The sequence below is a fragment of the Hetaerina americana genome, unplaced genomic scaffold (genome assembly GCF_022747635.1).
Source record: "Hetaerina americana unplaced genomic scaffold, ioHetAmer1.1.p SCAF_20, whole genome shotgun sequence".
Taxonomy (NCBI): Eukaryota; Metazoa; Arthropoda; class Insecta; order Odonata; family Calopterygidae; genus Hetaerina; species Hetaerina americana.
In genome coordinates this window covers 214,687-231,617 of record NW_027286764.1, presented here as the reverse complement: position 1 = coordinate 231,617, position 16,931 = coordinate 214,687, and the positions used below count along the sequence as shown (strand labels likewise).

At 44.5% G+C, this 16,931-nt stretch overlaps 1 protein-coding gene across 1 annotated transcript in view; it reads left to right on the top strand.

The window, feature by feature from the left end:
• LOC139688540 (U8-agatoxin-Ao1a-like) overlaps positions 1–9,604 on the top strand; it is an 83,953-nt gene extending 74,349 nt beyond the window's left edge. Inside the window, exons 2-3 of the mRNA XM_071586073.1 lie at positions 1,208–1,268; positions 6,755–9,604. Coding sequence (XP_071442174.1) covers positions 1,208–1,268; positions 6,755–6,896 — 203 coding nt within the window. The 3' untranslated portion in view covers positions 6,897–9,604. The remainder of the gene's footprint in view (positions 1–1,207; positions 1,269–6,754) is intronic.
• Positions 9,605–16,931: the final 7,327 nt, after the last annotated feature.

Below are 16,931 nucleotides of genomic sequence, written 5' to 3'. Positions count from 1 at the left end.
GATGATTGGTGAAGACAAGGGACCGCACACGATCAATGCTGTCGTCAACACAGGAGGTGGTCGAAGGTCGTCCCGGCCCTGCATCATCATTCGTGGCGCCTTATCGGCCATCTTTAAAACGCTTACTCCACTTGAAAAAACGGATGATTTCTTCTTCAGAGCGTTATCAACGTAAACAGCTGTCGACGACATTTCAGTAATTTCTTGACAACTTTTACCGCGCCTCACCAAAATATTTGCTGTTGATTCGTTGCTCCGTGATTTCGTCAATTTCCATTTTCGACGAACAGTAAAAGAGCAAGGGCAACAGGAACTGACACAGCTCGACGATCCGCCAAGCATAGACGGCTCCTCATTGGGTCTCTGACAACTAGCGCCGCTAGTGGGCTATGGTCCGCATCATGGCCGCCAGATTGCATCAGTTCGCGTATTTATTGTGCAGACGTCCTAGAGCATAAATGGAAAAAGTAATCGTCCACATTATTGTATGATGTAAATATATTAGGGTAAATAAAATGAAAACCGAAAACCCGCTACCACAACCAGTCGAACGAGCACCAACAAGAAGGACATTAGAACCCAGCAACTGCGTGCGCCCCTGAGTGGTGCGACCGCGCAGTCCTCATCCCACAGCGATATATCGATACTCGACAACAGATCTGCCACCTATTCTCGCGGACTGTTTTTGTTTGTGGTGGGTGGTCCGTTTTCATTTGAACTCTCCTCATACAAAACTCTTTGGCTACAATGTGAAGATTAGTGTTTATTACTGAAATGAATTTATTAATTTAAAAAGAACTTGATTCAGAAAACCAAGGATAAAAAATTGAGGAAGAATAAAAATTAATATTGTGGTTATCAAATTGACTTTTCGTTCGAGGTGCCCAAGCTATCAAAATTACACTTCTACATTAAGACGAGAAAGACCCTTATTGATATGGGTTATCAAAAATTACTCAAAACAAGAGTGTGTTGATGCTGATGAAAATTTTTTCCAAAAAATACAGTTAATATCCCAATCTTTTGTAATTGATTGGTGGAGTTAGTAGATAGTTCCGCACCATTTCTAAACTCTGAGGTGATGGTTTGAAGTGTATCAGAATCACCGCCTAGACTGCTTCCACCAGATGGGCTGGCGTCATATAAGGGCGCAGGGACAGGTGGCCGTCATTTATCACACGACTGTCTCTCTCTCTCTCCCTCGCAGATAATGCCGTGGACGACTACACCAATGACCTGGAGCGCCTCCTGCAGAACGCCGCGCAGAAGTGAGTATGTCCGGAGAGTTGGGCCCGCACCAAGCTCCGCCAACAGCCCCCAATGGCCTCGTGGCCTCGTGGCCTCCCTATGACCTCACCCGTGCTACCCCCACCTCTGCAGCCCTACTGACAACCCGCTGGTGCTCCCTTTGACCCCACCATTTGGACAGTTCGCAGTGGGCAAAGCAGTCTGCTCACACTATCGCAGCAGGATTCGTACGGAGTGAAGGGACGTTTAGACACTAAGATGGTGGTGCTAGCCCTATACCCACCGCCACGCTGGGTTGAAGCGTAAGTTACTTTTTGGACAGTTAGAGCATGGAATGGAATTAGGAGGTATTGACTGGAATGACAAGACAAGAGTATCAGCAGGCTTTAGAGGAGAATATGCCCAAGGATAGGGAGCTGGGTACGATAGAGGAAAAATAAAAAAGAAAAAGAGGGACGTAGAAAGCCGTAAACAAAACTATGGGAAACAGTGAACAGGAAAAGGACAAGGAAACCATGGAGTACAGACGAGATGATTGGAGAGATAGATGAGAGAAGGAAATGGAAGATCGTAAATGGAGAGTTAGGTAAAAGGAAGTATAAAAAGTAAAACATTAAGCAGAGGAGGGTGATAATTGGATGAAAAGAAGAGTGATAGAAGGCCAAGTGCGAGGTAATGGAAAGTTTTTAGAGGAAGGGTGGTGCGCTATGTAAAAAGGTTGAAACGCCATCGGGAAGTAAGAAAGAAAAATTGGTGTTAACAATGAGAGATAGCTCAGGAAAAATGTGTGTTGAATCATAGAATATTCAATAGAGATTGAAGGAATGTACAGGTATCTATAAGAACTCTGTGTCAACTAACTTAGGCCAGCAAGGTTGGACATGGATAGAGAATAAGACATGAGTGAATAAGGAGGATAGCTCATGGAATAAAATTATCTATTCACTTATAATATGTGTAAATATTTTTCAAATGTGTTCACTGGGAGTTTCCAAAAGCTGGGTGTTTGCGACTCTTGTTCTTATTTCCCCCGAAGCACAGTTGAGCTCCCTTTAATTCGTATTAATTAATTAAATTAATATTACTGGATATATTCTGTTTTTCCTCAGTCACTTTCATACTCTTAGTTGAATTTCCACTACATAGTTTTGTGATTTCTAATCCCCTTAGTTGAAACCGAGTTTGTAGTGATATCTGGAATCTTAGTGTCAATTGTGTCGGTCATGCTGTTTCCTCGCATCTGCGATTTGTCAAATGAGAATTGAGCGAACATACTTATATTGAGATGTTTTTGACTTGAATCGCTTTTTTCGCTCCGCTTCCAACGCAAAACATGCTTCAACTAATTTTTACCTGATTAAAGTCGCCGGAGCCTGAAACGTCTGTCGTTGTCACAATTAGTGGGAAGTTTGAGGTTCCAGTCATCGAGTGAACATTTGCGCTCTTGGTCTGTAGAATGGACACATTCATGAGCTTCTACGATTGCGAATATTCCGTGTTGTCTGCCTTTGTTCGTTCGAAGGTAGGTGAGTTCTCTATTCGACCTTTTATTTTTGATTCTTTGTTATTTTTGTGTGTAAATATTTATTCAGTCTAACGCCTAATTTTATGAAAATGTTCGATGGAAGTAGGGATAGAGTAGCGCGTATTATAGAGGATAGATGCGAGTGGGGTTATTTCCGAAACATTTCGAAAGCTGAGATTTAATGCAATATTAATACGGCCTATTTTTACTCGTATGGATTTTCCAAAAATGGCTTTTTATTTATTATTGGGCTCATAAATTATCGGAATCGTTATTACTTTGTGTCAGACGTAAGATATCTAGCGTTGGTATTGCTGAATCATTTCTTTTTTTCATTTTTATCACTAATTCCTCGAAACTTGATGAATTATCGAAAGTCAAAACTTGACTTTCTTATCGACCAACTTTGCTACAGCTCTGAACGTGTCCGTGTGTTCTCCTAGCTCCCAACTCCGATGCATCGGCGGGAAAATGGTCCCAGAAGCGAATCAAATTGTGTGAAGTCCATCTTCTCCACATAAACGTTCTTCGTTTGGTTGCTGGTTGTTAGTCACAGGTTTTCTAAATGGTAACTGTACATTAGGTTAGCTATAGTGTATTTTCTGAAAGTCAAAATTTTGCTGATCCCACCGCCCAACTTTATCCCAATAAACAAAAAAACAGACTGTACAAAATTTCACTTAAATCGGACCACTACTAGACGACCCTCAAATGCCTTGAAGTTGGAACAATTCTTCAAATAACTTGAAAACTGTGAAAATATTATGGTTTTTTAATAAAGCTACAATTTTCCCTTAGGGAAAGATATTTTTATTTAGAACAATACTTTATTTAGAATCAAAACATGCATATGTGAGCGAACGAACATTGAATATTATTTTTTGATATGAGTAGATTTAGTAGCAGTTGGGTGATTTTTACGGTCTTGGGCAACGATCGGCGAAACAAGTTCATTTTCATTTGCATCTTTTGTGAAAATGCTATTATATTCCTGAATTATTTTGACACCCCTTTCTGCAACATCATTCACAACAACAGTCATCTCCAGTTTTTTAATTGCACTTTTGTAGCCAGCATCATTCTTCCATGCTGAAGGGTCTTGGTCGAGGGAATCGGTGCCGATTGAGAATCTCGCCAAGAAAGTTTTTGTCACGAGGGAGTTGTCAAAAGACGAAAACTCGTTTGTACAGGAAGAAAAATCATTTTGGTGCACAATGTACCTCTTTAGTTGATTTTTTCTTCTTCCTCTTCTTCACCTTTATCTAGCATAACTTGAATCATATTTTTTTAACCGTGATTGGAACATTGCCATCAAATAAGGATAAAGCCAAGGTTTAGGGATCTTAGTACCATAGATGGTTTGAAAATGTTTTAACATCGGCATTACTGATTTCTGGATCAAAATACTGATTATTAAACCATTGACGCTTGAATAATAAATCGTTATAAGGTACTTTCATTGCTTCTGGCGATGGAAACCAGGCTCGATCGTAAACTCGAGCAAGAAAAATACATAATCTTTTTAAAGATTTCTTCCCCCATCAGATAACTGAAATTGATCTTGAAATTGGTAAATCTTGAGTTAATAAATTGTTTTGGTCATCCACCTAGCATGACTCACATCTCCTGGTTTACCAAACGATATCCCGCTCTTCGGAATACCGCCAAGATAGATCATAGTTAACTTCATCAATTCTCGGTAATCATCTCGCTGTTGTTTCTGCTCATAAAGATGGTTTACAAGAAATCCAAGAACGGTAGAGCGGGCATCATCAGGCACCGGTTCATTGCCACCGGTTCCGTCAATCTTCTTGCCGAGCATTCTCCAGGATTCTCTAAATCTTTTGAGAAGCGCCATATCTGGACCAGAAGTTCCACTCATCGCCGAGTTGACAGATCTCCTCAAAACTAACTCAAAAATGTGATGACGGCAAGGAAGGTACAACAGAATACGACGGAACAATTTTTCTAGATTTATGCTGGCACCATTCATTCTATCTGTGTTGCTTGCAGTCGTATCACTGCGAAGTGCCTCGATGTTATCGAGTATAGCCCACTTCTCCACTGCTTGGTAGGCAACAGCCATGGCTTGCTCCTCTACTGAAGATTTTGGGGACTCCCAACAATTGCTCCTTGCTTTCAAAAGTTATTGCCAATCTATCAATCTTTTCAACACCTGCGAGTGCTGGAAGCAACTTTCCATCCCAGGGCAACACTGATTCTTGGCAGTCGTTTAGTTTGAATTTGTGTCGAATTGGTGTGTTTCACTTCTCTAATTTTTTTTCGAAGGCGTTGAAATGAAGTTTTAATTATTACCAGGCTTCTTCGTAGCACGCCCGAAAGCTTCTACAGCAGCCATCAATATGTAAACCCCATATCTATCAGTGATTTTGAACCGATAAAAAATCTCTGAGAGACGGGGAATAAAAACTGCAACGTACCTCGAGTTTCAACTGTTGCTGCTGCTGCAATTGTTGCTGTTATTTGCTTATAGATGGCAGAAGAACTTTCACTCTCGTCATCACCATCACTACTTTCGCTATAAACCGATGTGGAATCATCAGTTTTTTTACATATCAAAATGTCGTTCCATTTCTTCACAAGTTCTTTTTTTCCGAGCAGCTTCTATTTTGGTGTCCTTAATTACCCTTTCTCCCTTGTGTTTTAGTTCTCGATCTACAACAACCACGGAGCCCGGTCGTCCTTTTTGGCGCTGAAGCATTAAGAAATTTTTGTCATATTCATTTCTCATTTGTCCCAAAGCATATGAATGAGCAATGTCGAACAAATCGTCCAGAGTTTCCACGAAAAGATCTCTTTTTTTTTCTTTTTCTTTGCCGCTAATTCTAGACACATTTTTCTGTAAATGTTTCCATTCATCATAGAATTAAACTAACTCGTCAATACATAGGTCAGTTCTTCTTGAGGGAATTTGTGATTTTTTCCGAAAACACTCCTTGAATCATCAATTCTGCACTTTCTTTCGTTGTAATATTTACATCTCTTAGATTGTAGAAAAATACGCTTAAAAATTGTCTGCCTGAAGGAAGTTTGGCCCCAACGATTCGATTGGAAATGTAGCCAACAAGAGTGAATTTAAAAACCTTTTCTTGTGTGCCGAACGGCCTGAAGAATTTGATTCTATTTTACAATTCTGGGAAAAGTACTTCAGAAACGTGACCTTATTCCAGCAGCACTAACAGTTCTGAAACGATAATATGACCTCAGAGAAAATTCCAAAACTTCATAGTCGATTAGGGTCGCCTCGCAGTTATTCGATTGAGCTGATTTTTTGCACTTGTCGTTTTTTTATTGATTAAAACAAGATAGGCGGGGGAGAGCAAAACTTTTAGAAAGTTGAAAAATAAGGGTCATCCTACTTTACATGCTGACAAAGCTCATACTGTCTGTTTCTGTTGTGCTTTATTATTTACGTTCGCGCTCATAAATTTGTATTGAGTTACGTTCAAATTGTGGAAAGCTCATTGGTGACGACGTTCACTTGATAATCTTTAAGGTAAGAACCGAGATAGAGTCAGCAGCGTCAGACTTGGAACGGTTTTCCACCTCTTCTTGATTTCCTTTGGCATCCTCGACCCTGACGCCCCCGCGAGCATCCTTGCTCTTCCACGAGACTACATCGAGGTCACTGTCTGAACGCCGCGTCCGCAGCCACGCGCTAAATCCCCGGAGGAAGAGGAGGCAATCTAGCGATTGGGGGAAGCATTAGGCTCCTGGCCGAATGGCCCCAGTTCGATTCCGGATGACACCGCAACTCCAGTACTTCCAACCCAAGCGGCGTGATTTGACCCAATCTTCCCGGGGAGCGGCGGACAGGGAGTTCGTAGCCGAGTTAGTATCGCAGGCGCCCTCCCGACACCGGGACACCCAGCCCCTCCTCCACATGGTGCCCCACACGGGGAGGCCTCCCGCGTCTTCCTCACGCCTCCCCAGACGCTCTTCCTTTATCTATCTCTTCAGGCGGTCGTGCATCCGCCGCGGGAGCAGCTGTGAGCACCGCCCCGGTGACTGCTGCGCTAACCTCACGTGCCGCTGCAACCTGTGGGGGACCAACTGCCGGTGCCAGCGGATGGGGCTATTCCAGAAGTGGGGCAGGAAGTAGGGGGGCAGCCGGGATATGGAGTGCCGGGGTGTGACTGGAGGGGCTGCTTTCGCGTAGATAGTGGGGAGGGGGTCGCGTCCACTCCTGTCTTACTATGTTTCTTTTTACGTTGATGATGATGGAACTGGATGGCAACCAGACACCCACAGTTGACGACTGACGATTCTCGACTTCTTCGAACGTGGCCTCATCTGATTGGACGCGATGGGACTTCGCAGAACCTCTCCGAGCCCTGTCTCCGTCGATTGGACATGAAGGAAGGTCACGCCATCTTATTTTTAATTGCACACAGACATTTCCCTTTGCTTCACTTGCGAAGCGTCGAGTGTTAATGAGTAGAGGCGGATCGCACCAAGTAATACGCCTTTATTGTATCTCTTTTGTTTTCGGCTGACGCAAGTCGTCCTCTCTGCTCCTGGTATTTTTCGGGTTTTGTGGAAGGCTTTGCTGTGAAGGGGTAGGGCACGACCCACGGGCGAGAAGTATCACGAACGACGAATTTCGAGTGAGGGAATATGAGCGCCCGACCTTTGCGCGTGACTGGATCACCGCGTCCATTTCGAATCCCCCTAGCATGGTGGTACGTCGATGGCCAGGTGAGGTGCGGCCCGCGATATGTGGCGCGTCCCAGCATCGAGCCGCCCGCGATTCGCTAACGCGCCCGAGTCACGCACAAATGGCCCGACCCGTTGTACGTACCCTTTGTGACCTTCTTGTCATTTTGTTGTTCCCTAACGCATTTGAATGGCCTAAACATTCCATCGAAACGATTGAAAATCAGCGCGCGAGTAGGCGGAGTGGTGCGGGAGCCGCGGGGGTAGGCGGGGGGGGAGGTTGGCCGCGGTGGAGGAGGGCGTTTGGTGTTGGCCGATGACCACAACCCCCATGGCATGGAGGGCCATGGGGCGACGCCCTCTCATCTCTCCTGGCAACAGTTTCAAAAAGATGAAAACAATAGTTTCCATATTTTATTAGTATAATATCTGCGGTAAATGGGGCGGATAGTATCAGATGGTCATTTTTGTATTCATGACGAATCCTTAAACGTTTTCAAACTTCAGAAGTAATGATGAAATTCAGTTTTTCGCAAACGATTCGAATGAGAGAACGCTGTTGTCAGGGACACTAAACATATTGGGCCCATTTGATTATATTACGTATATATTATAACAAATGCATATGAATTAGGTGTTTTTAAGTTGATAAACTGCTATCTTCCTAAAGTAGAGGAATTACATCCTGACATCGGTTACAGTTAAATACGCAAGTATGGCTACCGGGTGCAAAGGTTCGTTGCGACGCACGCACAAGGGTTGAAATGCTCACTGGACGGGGTGTTGATGCCATATTAAAATAGAGAAGTACATTTAATTTTATATTCCGGTGGAATAAAAGTGCGGCATTATTATCGTGTTTTCAAAACAGCTGACGCAGAACAGGTTTCTTGGCGTTGGGTGTCTGTGGTACCTTGACACCTTCTCTCAATGAGGAGCACCACCTCATCGAAGTTGGTGTTTTTAATCACATTCGTCGACAATGCGGATACTATCCCAAAGTCTTCCAGAAAGTTTTCCATTTTCATTTCGTGCTTCCGATTTCAATGCTTCCACGGATTCATTCTCATTTGTCATCAAATTTTCCGTCATTTTTAATCTATCAATTCAGGCACCACTTGCTCCGGGCGGGCGCTTACGATAGCTCGAAATCGAAGCCTTTCGTTTGCACGACTTGCGAAGTGTGTCGCGGCGAAGGGACGAATGAAGGCGGCCCTCTGCGATACGGCGCGGGCGACCCCCCCTTATCTCTCGGAAGTAGCGCCATTCGGGCGCGCGGGCATCCACGTCTGCGCCATTCGGGCGCGCGGCTGGAGGCGGACCTCGAAAGTGGTTGAGAGCCGAGAAAAATGTGGAAATGCAGCGAATCTTTCGGCCGCATTAATTTCTCGATAAAATGGCTAAATCATTTCGCTATTTAGCGGACGAAGGTTCACTCTTATTTTCCCCCTCTGCCTGGATATTCACGGACGTTTTAGCGGCCAAGTGTTGGATCAAAGTTGATGTGGTAGAGGCACGTGAAAAGATATCTAAGCCTTTAGAAAATGAGTTGGCCTTGCATTGTTCTTCCCTCTGATATTTGTTTGGTCGTGAATGATTTTTTGGAAATTTCCCCTCCATGTAAGGATCAGGCCACAAAATGTCCGCAGGCACAGCAATTAAATGGAAATTGGAAGTTTTCCGTGCGCAATCCTTCTCCGGCCGTTCTGCCAGACTCCCTCCCGTCGCTTTTGCCACCGCAACCCCCCGAAGAAGTCAACGGGGCGACCACCCCGGGCAGCCGGGGGCCCGCCCTCCCGAACTGACCTCCATCCCGATCCGTGCTGTCTGCGCCCAAAAGAAAGAAAGAAACGGTCACATCGGAAGCAAACAACAACTGTGTGTTTTGGTGTAATAAATAAATAAATAAATATATGTGTGTGTGTGTAAAAGGAGTCATTGTAGCAAAATTAAATGAAGTCAATAACCGAAAGTCATATTTAAGAGAAATATTGTTCTTAAAATGTTTGAATAAAAATTATAAATAATATTTATATACAAAAATGAACAAAAAATTATGTAACCTTCCGAAAAACCGCGTGAAGTGTATCTGTAATCTATGGAAAAATATCATATGAGAGAAATAAATGATGGGTAGCATGTAAAAAAGAGACGTATCTTGAGTATGACTAAATATCCGTGCACTCCCTCATGTGTCTCTTCATTCGGACGAGCTTTGGTAAATATAATGGCCCGGAGTCAAACGGGGAACCCTCAGCGTGTTGCTCATGTTCCACGGGTTGCTACTTTTGGACGATCAGTATGAGGGGCGACTAGACGCATGAGATTATCAAGTTCTTTGTGCCCTCCTTGTTTCGTTCCTCAGAGTCTGAAGACCACCCATCCCTTCGACCCTCTTTCCCTTAAATCTTACTTTCCGTTTAATATGTTCTTGCACCCACGGACATGGCGTGTTATCCGGCGGCACCCATGCTGATCAGTCGGCTTCCTCCCCGTCCATTTTCCTCCTCAAAGAAAATGGACGGGGTATGGAGAGTGAACATCCAGTCGACCGACCGACCCGCGGGGCTTCCCCCGACGGGATGGTGATGACGTCAGAGTGAAGGATAAACTTTCTCTTCACGCAAAAAATGAGTGTTCATTCAAAGCACTTCGCCGTCAAAAATGAAATGGTCAAGAGAGCAGCAAAAGAATGACGTGTTGCCATTTTTTTCTCCCTTGCCCGAACAAGAGTTGGTTAGTGATTCCGACCGAGGAATGAGTAGTGAAACTGTAGTACTCCTTCGGAACTTGGTTCCACTGGAGCCATGGAGTGCTTTTTTGAAGTGATAGTTGAAGGAGTATTTTATGCTAATTAACTTTTAACTTTTTTTTTTCAATATATAAATATTTTTTTTTAAATATTGTTTTATAGTAGTTATTTTTATTGTTATTTTTCCTTTTCCGTATTTTTTTTAAATATTATATATATATATATATATATATATATATATATATATATATTTTTTTTTTAAGGAAAATGAAGAGGCAGGGATGGAAGTTGAAGGAAGATAGGTACAAGGATATACTGCGGGAGGGGGTGGTGACAATATCCGCTTGTAGTTTATCAGGTAGGATCGGGTGGAGTGAGGTGAGGGAGGTTAGGAGAGCCTGGATCGGATCGCTTTTTTTTATGCTTGCACATTCCTTGTAGGGTTATTTCTTGGTGGGAAGGGGATAAATTTTTTCTTAAGGGTGGGATGGAGGTGGGTGGTTTGCGGAAACTTGGGTGTTTTTTTCTTCGGGGGCGTTGAACGAAACTGCTTCAGGAGTTGATGAGCATATTTAATTTTGCCAGTCGGGAGGGACGAGGACCATAGGGAAGATATGAGGGGGTTTTTGGAGCTAGAGATGGACCTGCTATAGCTATGAAGAGCTTTTTGGATAAGCTCATTGACCGTATTAATGTTTAGTTCTTTATGGATGAGGGTATTGGGAACAAACCAAGGGGCTCCTGCAATGCGTCTTGTCAGCTTGTTTAGCCATACCTCGATTTTGCTTATCGCTCCTTTGGGTGCTGTGGCCCACACGGGGGACGCGTAAAGGACTTGGGGGAGTAGTATGGAATGGAGGATAGCAAGTTTGGAGTTTAAGGAGGTTTTGGAGGATCTGGAGAGAAGGGGGTGAAGAGCGAAGGATGCTGAGCGGAGTTTGGCTAGTTTGGATGTGACATGAGAGGAGAAGGATAATTTTTCATCTAGGGTGACGCCGAGGAAGGTCGCGCAGGTTCTTTGGGGGATGATGCGGAGATTAAGGGTGAGGTACGTACGGGTGGTCTTAAGAGGGTTGCGTGAGAAGCAGAGTTTTGAGAATTTGTCAGGATTGACTTTAAGTTTCCACTCTTCGAGCCAGTCTCCTATCAAGTGCAGATGAGCTTGCAGAGCGTCATCAGTCTTAGACGGCCACCAGCTTTGGGCTGCAATGGTTGTGTCGTCCGCATATAGGAAAATGTGTGTGAGAGGGTGGGAGGGTAGGTCGTCGATGAACATGTTGAAAAGAACTGGGCTAAGGACCGCCCCCTGGGGGACGCCTGTCAGCTGTGGTTGGGATGGGGATTTGTAGGTGTTATGGAGGATAGAAAAGGAGCGATTGTCGAGGAAGGATTGTACGATTTTAATAAGGTAGAGGGGAATGTTTTTCTTGGTAAGCTTGAGTAAGAGACCTTCGTGCCAGACCTTGTCGAAGGCCTGACTAATGTCGAGGAACACCGCAGTCGTAACCATTTTGCTGTTAAAACCGGATTGGATAAGCTCGGTAAGGCGATTAATCTGGTGTACAGTTGAGGTGTTGGGTGCAAAGCCAAATTGCTCTTGCCTGAACAGTGGGAAAGGGAGAGATTGCAAGCGGCTAAGAATGACTTTTTCGAATAATTTGCTGAGGGCACATGTGAGGGAGATAGGACGGTAGCTCGAGATCTCAGAGAGGGGTTTGGGGAGCATTATTATATTGCTTTTCTTCCATATCAGCGGGAAGTAGGAAGAGGCCAGGCACGCGTTAAATATGTCCGTAATGAATGAAATGCAGGGGAGTGGAAGTAATTTAAGGGCTTTAGTGGGGATATTGTCTGGGCCTGAGGAGCACTTGTTTGGCAGTTTGGAGATGAGGAAGCTAACTTCTCTAACAGTGCAAGTCTGAGGTTCAGGGGAAGGGATGAGTTTAGTAGCACATGCATAGACGTTTGCTTCAGAGTTTGATGAGGTTGCAAGTGGAGAGGAGAAGGTGCGTAGCATGCGAGTGAGGAAGGCCTCTCCTCTTTCGGAATCAGTGGTAAGTCTGAAGTTGTTTACGATTAGAGGTGGCGTTTTTTTAGTTGTGTTCCTGAGGGACCTTTCCATTTTCCAGAGAGAGTTGTCATTCCGGTTGAGAGTGGCTATCTTACTGTTCCATTGTGAGTTTCTGTGTTTCTGTATTTCTGATTTGACCGCTGTGTGTAGGGTGTTGTATTGTGCTTTGATGTGGGGAGATCTTTTTATCTTGTTTTTTTCCATTTTTTTCCAATCCTTTATCTCTTTTTTTAAAAGTATATATTTGATTATATATATTTCAATGTCTCTTTTTTTCTTATGTATATACATGTACAATACAGGAGTGTCACAAGGTTTTTACAGCATACAAAACAGAAACCCTTGTTTGAATACACTAAAAAAAATTATTATACTTATACAAGAAATAAAAGTCATAGGAAAGAATTCGGTTTTGTTACCGAAATATAATTTCTTTTGGAAGTCTGTAGCTCCGACGGCGTTTTCTATGTAGGGAGTAATCCCATATGTTTTTTGTAAGCGTGTTTCGTGGAAGGGACCTCTCGAGTCGTACAGCTTGCACTCGAATGAAGTCGTGTACTTTAGGTATTTTGTGTGCGTTTCTGATCTCCTGTATCGGTACGAGTTTACTCTGGTTTGTGAGGTAGCGAAGTATTTTATTCTGGAATGTTTCTAAGCGATTTCTGTCTGTTTTTGTCGCGTTCCCGAAAATTTCGCAACCGTACAGCATCCTGGGACGGATATAGGAAAGGTATAATCTGATTTTTACTCGGTGCGTGAGGCGCGATTTGGAGCACGAGAGTGGAGACCAAAGTGCTCTTGTGCCCTGAGCAATTTGCAAGGCATGCTGTACGTGCGTGGCCCACGTCAGTCTGTAATCGAAATGTATCCCTAAGAATTTGTGTGAGAATTTCGTCGGAATACGCACGGATTGAAAGGTAAGAGGTTTTTTTGGGAGATAGTTTCGTTTCCTTCGAAAGTCGACAACAACGCTTTTCTCGGCATTAATTGTGACTTTCGAGTCGACGATCCACTTTTCAAGTAAAGAGAGGTGGTTTTGTATCTTTCGGAAGGCACATGTGCCGCTCCAAGATCTTGCCGCGATAGCAGTATCGTCGGCGAACATGAAAGTGAGAGTTTGTGGAGAAGAAGGCAGATCGTTGACATAGAAGTTGAAGAGAATAGGAGATAGTATGGCGCCTTGCGGCACGCCACAATTTATCTGTTTCCCGGCTGACAGAGCTCCGTTTTCGGCGACATGTATAGCTCGTGAAGCGAGAAAACTTTGGAACATCTTCCAAAGAAACTGCGGGAGATGCCGCAACAGTAACTTTTAACGGAGTCATCCGCTAATGTGCATTTCAATGCAACAATTTCAGAGTGTAAAAATCATTCGCCTTGACTGGGATCCCAGTCAAGGCGAATGATTTTTACACTCTGAAATTGTTGCTTTGGAACATCTTGATGAGATGTATTGGTACCCCGATTTCAATTAACTTAAGTATCAATCCATCATGCCAAACTTGGTCGAATGCCTTGGCCACATCCAAGAACAACACCGCAATGTGTTGGTTGTTCTGCATGCCGGGGCTGATATACTTTGCCAGTTTGAGTATTTGCAGGGAGGTGGAATGTCCTTCCCGGAATCCCATTTGTTCCGGTCGTATTACGTCGTTGGTCCGTAGGAAGAGGTCTAGACGGGCTTTCAAAATTGATTCAAACAGGTTTGAGACAGAGGAAAGTAAAGATATAGGTCTGCGGTTCAGAGGAATTGTCGGGTCTTTGCCTGGTTTGGTAAGCAGGCAGAGTTTTGCTATTTTCCAGGAATCTGGAAAATAGCAAGAGGAAAGACAGTTGTTAAATAAGCCCAGCAAATGACGAACGGCCGGCAGTGGCGCGGTCTTTAAATGCCTGTTTGAAATGTCATCAATACCCGGGGCTTTTTTCGGGTTTAATAGTCATCCTTAGCTCCGTCTCTGTGACTGGTTGGAACGGCGGAGTCGGAAGGAAACTTGGGCTACTTACAGCAGCTTCAGCCTCTTCGTCCTCCTCCGTTCTTGGCCAGTCACTTCTGAGAGTCATGGTTCCCTGGAACACGTTGGCGAGGATTTCTGCCTTGTCATTGGCGTCAAAATACAAGTTGTTGTTATGTCTGATGGGCTGGTTAGGACGGCCTTTTTTGGTCAGTTGATTAGCAACCTTCCAAAGGGATCCGTCGTCGAAGGAGAGGTTGTCGAGTTTGTATCTCCACTGGTCATTAAACCGATTTTTGATCTCGCGTTTGACGCAGGACGCGAAAATGTTATGACGCCGTTTATAGGCGCCATCCCTGGTTCGCGCCCATTGTTTGCGGGCCTTGTTGCGCTGTTTTATGAGCAATAGGATGTCGTCGGGTAGGGCGTTTGAAGGAGGAGGTGGATGAGGATACGGGAGCGATGCGAGTGCATGCGCTTCCCGCATTGCCTCCGTGATGGCAAGGACATGAGTGTCAATGTCCTGCCGGTCAGAGTAATATGGGATGGGGATTGCCGAGAAGGCGTCTTCTGCAAGGGAGGCGAACTGTTTCCAGTTCGTTCTTACAGGGATGGAAGGATGTTGCTCATAAGGGACAGTCGCAATGTTGGCTTTAATCGGGTAATGATCACTGGAGAGATCGGGTAGTACCGTTGGAGTCGTTATAACAGGTAAGTTTTTAGTAAGGCAGAAATCGAGGATGTCCTCCCGTCCACGACTGTCAATGTGCGTCGCCGTTAGTGGCACTGCGACGTCTACCATGAGACGCGGACCGGCAACCCCATTCTAAGTGTTTTGAATTCCAATCGCCGATGGCTACGACGCGTCTGTCAGTCGGGAATAAGGGACGAAATTCGTCAGAAACAATAGTCTTACCACAAGGTTGGTAAGCTGAATAGACGCCAAGGTCACCTATTGGAGTTGGGAGTCGTATTCCGACGCATCAGAGTGTACTAAGGGCGTGTCCTTTCAGTGCCTTGTGTTTTATTGAGGATTTTACTGCGATAAGCACGCCTCCACCGCGAGCGGTGGGGCGGTCTCGCCGATATGTGGTATAGTTTGGTATTTTGAGTGTGTGATTGGGTTTCAGATGTGTCTCCTGAAGGGCGACTACATCGAAATTGCCAGAGCTGATTAAATTTTTGAATTCCCGTTGGCGGCCGAGTATGCCATTGCGATTCCAACTGAGGAGGCAAATGTTGCGGAGTTAACTTATCATTAAGCTGCACGCGCATAATTGCTGAAGCATAAAGATTTTCTTCTCCGTTTTTGTCTTTAAGAGACTTAGCTGATTGTGAATGGACATGAAATATCCAAACAATGATTGTTAATTGTGTGCGGAATTTGAAACGGGAAGGTTTGGTAGGTGATTTGAAGAAGAAGAATAGGAAAGTGGAATAGGGCCGCCAGGCATAAGAGGGTTGATCACGTGGGGAGGAGGGATTCTGGTTGGAGGTAAGGAAGGAAAAGGATTGATGGCAGAAAGAGATGTTTGGTCCTGCAAACGACCTTGAGCACGGGCTGCCCAAGCATTCCCCGCAGGAGCCGGGGCAGGTATGTATGTTTTCCCTCGGGCTGATCTTCGGGAAATTGTGTCGCGCTTTCAACGAGCCAATCGTCGTTGGTTTTCCCATTTGTAAACGGGACAACCGTGATAATTGGCTGGGTGGTCCATTTCGCAATTTACGCACCTCGCGGGCGTAGAGCGGTCTTTCTTTTCACATTCGGTAGTTAAGTGAGGCACACTTAACACAACGGGGCCGAATGTTGCAGTAATTTTTAGTGTGCCCGAAGCCCTGGCATTTGTGGCACTGTATCACGCCCTTTGGTTTGGTGAATTTGGTGATATTCACCCGCATGGCCATAAGGTAATCTACTTTTAAGAGGTCACCTGGTTGAGTATCATTTGTCAGAATGACATGATACACTGGTACCAACCTTTTGGTACCAGTGATTATTCCGCTTTCCCTTTCCTTGTAAGTGGGCTTAGTTGTTGTAAGTTGAACAACACTTTTTATCGAATATCCCAGCCGAAGTAGTTCGGCCTCTAGTTCTTTTGCGTGTACGTCTCCCACCAGGTTCTTAATAGAGTACTCCCTGAGCCTGTCAGCTGGTAGCTGATAGGAGGTAAATTCCATATCCCTTGCTTCGAGAATTTCTTTAGTTTTGATGTAGTCATCTACGTTGCCGCAGGATATTGACACCGTGTTTAGTCCTCTAAGGACTGAGTGAGTAGGAGGAGTGAGTAGATTTGTTTTGAGCTTCTTTGCTAAATCAACCCTCCCTTTAACATTATGCACAGTTATGGCTGGGATTTTTGGGGACTTTGGAACTGACGGCTGAGTCTCCATCACCTCAGTCGTATTTTCAATAGGAGAAAATACATTGCTTTGTGGTATTTCCGGGGAGGAAATGACCCGGCGCCTTTTCATTTCCCTTTTTCCTAGAGACGACAGTGAAGCCGTCGTCTCCCTGACCATGCGGTGTTTGCGTTTGTTGGCCCGTGATTTGGTTTTCGGCGAGAGGGAGGGTATGGGTAGTGACCGCTGAAGAGGTGGACGCAGTTGTATTCGTGATTTGATTGGCGTCGCCAACGGCGGAAGTAGTGACAGCTAATTTGGATGTTTTCGCCTGGTGTGTGTTTTTGTTAACTGCCTGCCGCCTTC